Below are 9,859 nucleotides of genomic sequence, written 5' to 3' on the forward strand. Positions count from 1 at the left end.
TCATATCTAGCACATGAAAGATTAAATGTTCATCAATGTGCAAGCTATTCTAAGACCATCTAACCTATCATCTCATATTCTGAGACGTCACACAAAGCCCGGGAAAGACAGCCATTCACTACAAACTTTTCAAGTTCTTCACGTTCTAGCTAGAATTATACAACTGAACGTTTTTCCTTTATATGTAATGTGTATCTTTCTTGGTAACAAATTAGGAATGATACAAGAATTAGCTTAACTCTACTTCCTCGTAACTAACACTCGTGCACCACCTCGTGCAGTTAATGACATGTTTGCTTCTTCGGGAAATCATAACCCGCTTGTAAGATTTAAACTATCTTTTTAAAAAGTTCGGTCTATCACGAAATATGAGATGTCATGTTGCCAAAGGCGAGTAAGAGAGGTTCATAAGAAGTGTGGTGGAAGAAATATAGTAGATGAATCATTTGTTTCATAACAATATTACTCGTACTTCTTGCAAAAATTCTCTGGTTATGATTTGACACGTTAGTATTGTATTGCGCATACAAAAGAGCAACAAAGAGATCTTACATGTGTTGGCGAGTAGGCGGACCTAAACATTCACTGCAAGTTATTATAGCTTCAACGAAACCAATATCTCCGCATATTTCACAACGTTTGTCCTACAAAAACAATAAACTCAAATTTGGATATTCATGTGACAGTAGAAACAAATCTTAGTGTAAGACAATAACATATGCATCTTGTTATAAAACAAAGCATGTGGCAACTAAAACAAATACAATGACACGCCATAACAAAATTAGGTACACATTATAATGTCTCAGTAAACTCTATATGGTGTATATACACTAAGTATACAGGATCACAACATCATGATTTATAGAAGATCGATCGGGTGTGTAATTAAAGCTTGTATTAACTAGTAAAAGTAAGATTTGAACTCACATTCTGCAGTTAACTCTTAATGACATACATCAAAGGAATTAAAAACCAGGATTTACTATGTGTAGTTAAACTTATATCAATGTACGTGGGCTAGAAAGATACATAATTAGCATTAAACATCAAGGATTTACTATGTGCGGTCGAACTTATAACAATGTATGTTGTTTGGACGCATAATGTAGTATGATATGTTATCTTCGATTATGATTGTGTCAATCTTTGTTGTTGCCATATATTAGTTGAAGACGAGGTTAGTGAAAGGGTGGGAAAAGCAGTATAAAATGGGAAGAACAATATCTTAATACGATATCATAAGATATAAAGAGAATAAAATGTTCGAAGAAGTGTAACATAATTTTCAGTTAACATTAAAATATTCACGTATCTTCTTGTTACATGACTAATAAATACTCTCCAATTTGTCACAAACGAGCATGACTCGACTAACAAAATTTTTTATATCTTATATGATATCTTCGCCACCCTTGACCTGCGTCTCTACACATCTCCCGTATGTCAACCACCACAACCAATAAGATGACTTATACGAAGTTATCTATATCCATGCATAGTCAAGTATGTTAAAATGAGATTACGCAGCAAATCTAAACACAATATATTATTAAAATTGTCGACACACTGATCGTTATTTGTTCAACTATTTATTATTAAACCAAACACAATATAAAATTGATTTATGTCTAGTAAAAGCAAAAGCAAACGATTATAGTTAGAGTTCACACATGTTTTTAATAATGTATATAAATTATAAAAATTATTGATCACTAAGCCTAAATTCAAATAAACAAGATCCAAAATAATGTAACTTAGAAAATCAGGTGAACTAATGCAACCACAATTTCCGAATTAAAAATCAAAGGTTTAACAACAAAAAACTAACATCAGAAAGTACTAAATAAATAGACAAATTTACCATGTGGCTCTGGGGCATGTGTTTTATAGCGAAAATGTTGTGGTTGACAAAGATATGTAGAAGCCTTAACTTAAGAGTTTCAATCTTTGTAAATTTTTCAAGAGTGTTGCTTTATACACCATAGTTTATAGCACACTAATTTATAAATTTTTATAAATTATATTAATTAATGCTATGATGCATTAACTATTACATACTATTGAAATACTATTACCTATTAATAAATGCAATAACTGTTTACTAATGACTTATCAATTAATTATACTTCATTCGTCTCATTTTAAATGTACATTTTTTCATTTTTAGTTGTCCTAATTTAAATGTCACTTCTATACATATAAATTCAATTTTCAATTATGTCCTTATTATTACATATACCAGTAGTAGATTTTTTAGCCAAAAAAGAAAAATGGTTTTTAACCATAATAAGTTAAAGGACATTATTGTCATTTTACATCTTATAAAATAAAATAATCAAACATTTCTTAATTTGTGTGTTTTGGGTCCCATGACATTTAAAATGGGACGGAGGGAATAGTATTTCTATTATGAATATTAGATTTTAATAATATTTATTGAGGGTGAAGTTAAAGTACAAAATATAACAAAAATGAGAAGGTTAAAAAGGAATCTAATTCATTAGTTTTAAATTTGGATGATGGTAATTAATTTAAAAATAATGATGAAAATGGTATGGAGGTAATAACCCACTTATGATGGCTTTCTTCTTCCACACGCAAGGCACATGTCAATTCCTCTATCATTTTAAAACGTCTATAACTTTTTCATACGACATTTTTTTAGAAATTTTTTTATCATAATAACAAGTGTTTTTTATCTTTAATATGAATATCATATTGTTATATAAAAATAAAAAATAGTGGGTTTTTTTAAATTGTGTTATTTGGTTGTCCATTGTGTTTTTTATTGGGTTTTTCTATTTATTGTGTTATAGGTTTTGGTCCTTGTGTTTTTCAGTTGGAACTCATATTAAAAATAAAAATTAAAACAAATATTATGTCATTGTGTCTTTTTATTCGTCATTATGTCTTTGTGCTTAACATTTATCTTTCTACTTATCATTATGTTTTAGTCATTGTGCTCAACATTCACTTAATTTGAGAAAAATAGTATTATGTTCATTGTGTATTACGTTCAAGTCATTGTGTAATATGTAGTTTCCATTGTGTTTTACATTCAAGTCATTGAGTAATATGTAGTTTCCATTGTGTTTTACGTTTCAGGTCATTGTGTTATATATATTTACCACCGTGTCTTACGTTTTAGGCCATTGTGTTATATGTATTCATTATTATGTTTTATATGTCAGGTTATTGTGTAATATGTATTCATCATTGTGTTTTATTTATTAAATAATTTGTTGGTATTTTTCATTATATTTACATATTATTATTATACAATGGTATTATTAGTATTAAAAAAACACAATAGTATGTTGAAAGCCATATTGGCGAAAAAAACACAATGTCAAACATAAAGACATAATGACGAAAAAAGACACTAGTAAGCAAAAAGACACAATAACGTTTTTTTTTTAATTTTTATGTAACAAAATCATACTCATATTAAAGATAAAAAAACGTTTATTATTATGGTGAGTTTTTTTCTAAAAAAATATCATATGAAAACGTTATAGACGTTTAAAAATGACGGGAGAATTAATATGTGACTTGCATGTGGCGGGAATTCCTGTCATTTGAAGTAATCGGGAATTCCTGTTTTTCAAAAAGGCGGGAATTTTTATAAATTTTAGTATTTATAGAACATATATGCATCATTTATCATAACGGTAAGCAAGTGTTGGTTCGATTATTAGCCTAAACCGAAACCAAATTCATCGAATTAACCAATCCGTATTCGTTTAATCGGTTTGATTTATTATGTTAGTTTGTGGATCTTTGGTTCGGTTCGGTTGATAACCAAAACCAAACTTGTGCTAAAACTTTTGCTTGGATGTTTGAAATATATTAAATGGAGGTATAAATTCATGAAATAAAGATATAAAACATAAAACACATGAAATTGAGACATAAAAGCTACAAATATAAGATAAGCGTGAATGGTTTGGTTCGATCGGTTTATTTTGGTTAACCGAGGGTATAAAAAAAGAAAATAAATAATTTTTTTAATAAAAACGATTTTTAATTAATTTCGATTCAGTTCGTTGGTTTCCGGTTACTGCTCACCCCTAAAAACACCATTTGATCGACCAGCGTGCGGTAGTCATAATTAGCTTTCCTTACTTCCAACCTGTTTCGAAATCATGTGTTCATGTTTTGTTTTCTACCCTCAAAACTTAATAACATATATATTATTTCTATTTTAACATTCTTTAAGTTCTATATACTAGAGGTGTAAACTAGTCGAGTCGAGCTGAACCGAAGCTCGAGCTTGGCTTGTTTGACTTATGAGAGCTCAAGCTCGGCCCATTTCAAGCTCTTTCTCCAAAGCTCGAGCTCGGCGACCGGCTAGTGATTTGTTTTCACAAGCTGGGACAAGACGTCTTGTTATTTAGTAATTAATTTATATATGTATTTAATTGTTTTTATATATTAAAAAAAGACTAAAAGAGCCTAAGCTCGACTTGAGCTAGTGTAGTGATATAAACGAGCCAAAGTTCGACTCGAGCTCAGCTGTACAGTGTAATATTATTGAATAGAGATCCAAAAGAATTAAAACTTAAAAATACATATGGCTCGATGGTCTAAAGGATCTTTCAATACAAGGCTCGATCCCATCATCCCAAAGTCGATAACTAAACAAACTTCCCATACACGCTCTAAATTCTTTTTTCTTTTTGAAGTAACTACCAGCTCCGCCATGACACACACATGCAACTATAACCGCCACTCGGTTCCACAAATTTTTAGTTCGTTTGATCTTAATAACCTTGTTAGTTGTATTTTTAGGATGTTTGAAACATTATATTTTCACCACGTATAATTCATTTATGAAGTCCATATCCTATTATTTTGTAAGCACTAGTGGAACGAAGTCTACTTTAAATTACTGTTATTATTTTGTAGGTTAATTGCAAGAGACAATGAGCCAACAAGATCATAATATGTGATCAGTTTTAAGAGCATGACCTTACATAATAATACAAATAAAGTCATCGGTGTAAGGAGTCAACATTTGAAAAAGAAAAGAAAGAAAAGGAAAATTCTTACCCTTAGAAACCTCACATTTTCACTCATTTTTCGTTCATTTCCCCTCTTAAATGAAACTTAAGAATACAAAGCTTTTAACTTTCTATTCCTTTATTTCCAAAAAAAAACTTGAGAATACGTCAACATCTATCTTTCTATCTATTTCTTTTCCTTTTATTCTTTAAGTGGGACTCACATAATTTGAGATGGAAAATCAATATGTATCATATGTGTCGGATAAAAGAAAAGAATATTTTATTTGGACTTTCGAAGATATACAGAAAAGAAATAATGAAAAAAAATGTTGTGGGCTAAAATTGAAACATGAATTGGGCTTCCTGGCCCAGAAGAAAAGTGGACATGAAGTTTGGAAGTGAAAACTAGAGGTGCAAAAATTGGTTAACCGGTCGGTTAGACTGGTTTTTCGGATCAGGTAGTAACCGGTAAGTAACCGGAAAAAACCTGATTTTTAATAAAATAATAACAAAAATTGGTTAATCGGTTAGGTTAACCGGTTCCGGTTAATAATTGGTTTTGAAATCAATAATATAACCCGGTTTCTAATCAGCGGTTAGGATCAGTTAATAACTAGTTATGAAATCGGGTACAAACTGGTTTTTGTGTGCACCTCTACTGGCACATGTTCTTTTTTTTCTTTTTTTGAAACGAGAGATGCTAGATAAGCTGCTACTTCTTCTTTTTCTAAAATTTGCGTTATTTTAGGTTTTATGACTTTTTATTTATTTTTTATTTTTTAGAGCGGTTTTCTAATGGTCCAAAATTATAGTCTTTTAAATTAGAAAGAACAATTTTGTCAATATTAACTTTTTTATTTAAGAAAAGACAAAGACGCAATTGATCCTTAATTATTTATACGGTTCTCACAATTAGTGTTTTATAACAATTCAAATTCAAAACTTCTTGAAAATGTATTCACAAAAGTATACGTTGTTGGGTTCATTCACCACTTATGCCCTAGTAGTGTATTTGAAAGGTTTAGGTTCTCCAGTGAAGACTAAAATTCGATTCTTTCTAGTATCATTTTTTGTTTATTACGAAGATGAAGATTTGAACTAGACATTGTGTAAAGGTTGTCAGTTTAAATCCTGAATCCACTTGCGTTTTCGTCTCATCGTGTGTCCCACAAGTGCATAACGACTGTCAACTGACATTCTGCTGTGGAGTTTCTATAAAAACGTCCAAACCAAACCTTAAAGTCAACATAATCTCAGTTAATGACAAAATTAAAAGAGGGTCGTTGTACTAAAGAAATAAATAAATAATAAAAAAATAAATACATATGTTGTTGGATTCATATTAATGAGGTTATATCCACGTGTCAGTAGCTAATTAGCCAAACCCAGATTATATTTATCTTGTTATTATGTATTATTATTATTATTATTATTGGTGTTCGTATATACATACAATCTTCAACTACCTGATCAAAACACTTATTTTCAAAACCCTAGAATAAATCCATTTCAAACAAAATCATGAGTGAACCAGACAACAATTACAACCAGCAGCAGACCCATCAAGATCAGCAGCATCATTACGGTACTTTTCAAGGTGTTAACACCTACCCGTCGGCTCCTCCGGCGCCGGTCATCGGCTTTCCTCAGCCGGCGCCACCTCCAGGAGTCGCCGGTGGTCATGACGTCAGCCATTACGTCCATGGTTATCAGGCCGCCGTTACAGGTATTATTTATTATTATTGGTATTGAATTTGAAGTAATCTGTTTTCAAGTAATTAATCCGTTTTGAGCCGAACCCATTTGATCCTGACCCGTTTCGACCCGAACCCAAAAAACCCTTTTTTGCTGACCCGTATTGACCTTAACCCATTCGATCCTGGCCCGTTTTGACCCGAACCCAAAAAACCTTTTTTAGTTGACCCGACCCATGACCCGTTTTGACCCAAACCCATTTGATCCTGACCCGTTTCAATCCGAACCTATTTGATGCTGACCCGTTTGGACCCGAACGAAAAAACCCCTTTTTATTTGACCTGTTTCGACCCATGACCCATTGGGCTCGACTCGACCCATTTGCCACTCCTACAGATATTATATGATGTTGATGTGGATGATTAGTTGATTTCGATTTGATCCAAACTGTTTCGGCCCGAACAAAAACAATCCTTTTTTAGTTGACCCGTTTCGACTCAAACCAAAACAACCCTTTTTCGACCGACTCATTTGAAGTAATCGATCTGACCCGACCGGTGACCCGTTTCTGCCCGACCCGACTCATATGCCACTCCTAGTACTTTTGATGTCAATGTGGATGATTACTTGATTATTGACTGTTAAATTGAAAGTGATGGACTGTTTGATTATTATTTTTTCTTATTATTATGCGGTTACGTGATTTGATTGTCAAAAAATTAGGGCAAAATGTTGGATTTTATGTTCATAAAGTTTTATACTGTTATGAGATCTATGAAGTTTGCTTTCTGCATTAAATTATTATATGATAACTTTATGATCTCACTTTCAAGTGAGACTGGATCATGAATCTGTTTTAGAGTGTGTTAGTGATATTTATTTCGTATTTATATTTAATTATTTATGATTGATTGTTTTGTATTCTAGTGTGTTTAATTACTCCTTTCATGTCATGTACACTCTCTATATGTTGTGATCCATGATTTTTTATGTACACAAAATGCATAACAAAGGCTTGTAATATCATCTTTGTATGATTGTATCCTATTCATATAGTTTGTTTCATTATATTACAAAATCACACTCCTTATTGTTGCTTTGAACAAGTTTTCAAATTCATGTTTTAGTAACTTAGTTTAATTTGTTATATATTATGGTATGATCGATAAATGTTGCAGGTTATGCGATCGCTGAAGGAAGACCCGTAAGAGAGAGGCGGCTTCCATGCTGCTGTGGTATTGGTATGGGCTGGTGCTTGTAAGTCTTTATCTTTATTAATTCAAAATATTATTTAATTTTAATCATTTATTTAGCAAGTTATAAGGAAGATTTATGTACTAATTTGATCTTGGCTATATAAAGGTTCATAATTGGTTTCTTCTTGGCTGCAATACCGTGGTACGTTGGAGCGTTTATTCTTATATGCGCCCGATACGATTACCGTGAGAAACCTGGATACATTGCATGCCTCATTGCTGTAAGATATTCCCTCTCGGGTTTGCGTTTAATGACCAATAGTATGTTGAAAACCTTGAAAACTAGGGCTGTAAACGAACTGAAAGAAAACTTGTTCATGTTCGTTTGTTTAGCATTAAACTTGAACGCTAACCGAACGGAAATTCTTGTTCGTGTTTGTTCGTTAATAAATTGATAATGTTCACGAATGGTTCATGAACGCAAACGAACATGTACTATTTAAGAAAAAAGAAGGAAAAAAAAAGCAACTTGTGATAATAATAATAATCAAATATAAGCACTTGTGATAATACTAATAATAATAATCATAAACATAGTCAGTCATCCGCCAATAGGCGATTTTATTCTGATAATGTCAATGAAGCACAAGTTAGATTTGTTATTGATTAAAGCAAGTAAACAAACTGTTGACGAAACGAATTGAACATAAACAATAAAATTATAAAATTTAAATGTTAGGTTTGCTATTACAAATATAATACTTTAAAAAATATAAAACAAACCTTTAACTAACAAACATAAACAAATGAACGTAAACGAATTACAAATAAATATTATAAAAATATAAAACAAACCTTTAACTAACAAACATAAACAAACGAACGTAAATGATAGGGTTTTGGTATGTTTATAACAACGATGATGAAAATCAAAAGATAATAATTGTATCTATGCTATCAATAGCGGCGCTATAGCGGTTAGCGGCCTGGTCGTACAATTATTGTATTTAATTGAAAGATTTGATCACAAGGATCTACAAGGATAATAACCACAAGTGGTCCCGGGCTATGCCCTTCTCATGCACATTAACAACTAACCAATTCTATTCCCTATCCTCCACTAGTGACTAATGCCTTATTTATAGAGATACTAATTACACTAACCCCCCTCAACAATTACAATATACTATTAGTGCAAATTCTATCAGTAAACGTACTTAAACGAACACAAATGAACGAACACAGCCTCTATTCATGTTCGTTTTCGTTCATTTATTAAAATAGCGAACGTAAATGAACTTCCCGCAGACTGGTTCACGATCTGTTCTCTGAACGTTTGGTTCGTTTACAACCCTATCGAGAATTGCATAATACAACTGTACTTCATATCTAAACATATTATTGGTTCTAAAAGGAACGTGTTAAGTGTTAGAAATATTTATGAAAAGTATTTATAATTATTGCATTGTAGGCTATTCTTGCAACAATTGCTGTGATTTTTGGAGTTACAAATGATGACTGGGATTGGGATTAAGACTTGCGGTCCATGCCAGCAAGCGGAGCGAGCAAGATGTACATAACTAAGAAGTGGATATATGAAATGAATTCGATCATGATATAAAGTTATAAACGATTACTCTTCATTTAATCATGATAGAAACGATTAGAGTGTTCATAAACGAAAAACCTTCTTGAGGTTAATCATCTACTCTACTACTATTGTATTGAATATCTTGTGTTATTCATGTTTATTGGCACTACATTTTAAAGTTTATATTCGAATTGCTTTCTATTTCAATAATCATAAAAGTTGATGTTAGTTTCGTAAAAGTGGCCGATTAAATGTTAAAACATTGTTCAAATTGGGAGTGCCCTTGGTGGTCAGTTATCCTCGACTTTTAACAGTTGCCTAAGGATCGAGTGGACGAGAAAGTGACCGTCTAATTTGGGAAATGATTT

The 9,859-nt window shown here is 31.7% G+C and overlaps 1 protein-coding gene across 1 annotated transcript; it reads left to right on the top strand.

Annotated features, from left to right (window-relative positions):
- The first annotated feature begins 6,494 nt into the window (after positions 1-6,494).
- On the top strand, positions 6,495-9,642 carry LOC143543430 (large ribosomal subunit protein eL20z-like). The gene is made up of 4 exons (XM_077035754.1): positions 6,495-6,735; positions 7,883-7,961; positions 8,067-8,181; positions 9,372-9,642. Exons 1-4 carry the CDS (start codon positions 6,531-6,533, stop codon positions 9,432-9,434), a joined length of 462 nt encoding a protein of 153 aa, XP_076891869.1. The 5' UTR covers positions 6,495-6,530; the 3' UTR covers positions 9,435-9,642.
- Positions 9,643-9,859: the final 217 nt, after the last annotated feature.

Source organism: Bidens hawaiensis, unplaced genomic scaffold, assembly GCF_021521415.1.
Source record: "Bidens hawaiensis isolate Kalapana, Puna unplaced genomic scaffold, B.hawaiensis_p1.1 tig00013121_1, whole genome shotgun sequence".
Classification (NCBI taxonomy): domain Eukaryota; kingdom Viridiplantae; phylum Streptophyta; class Magnoliopsida; order Asterales; family Asteraceae; genus Bidens; species Bidens hawaiensis.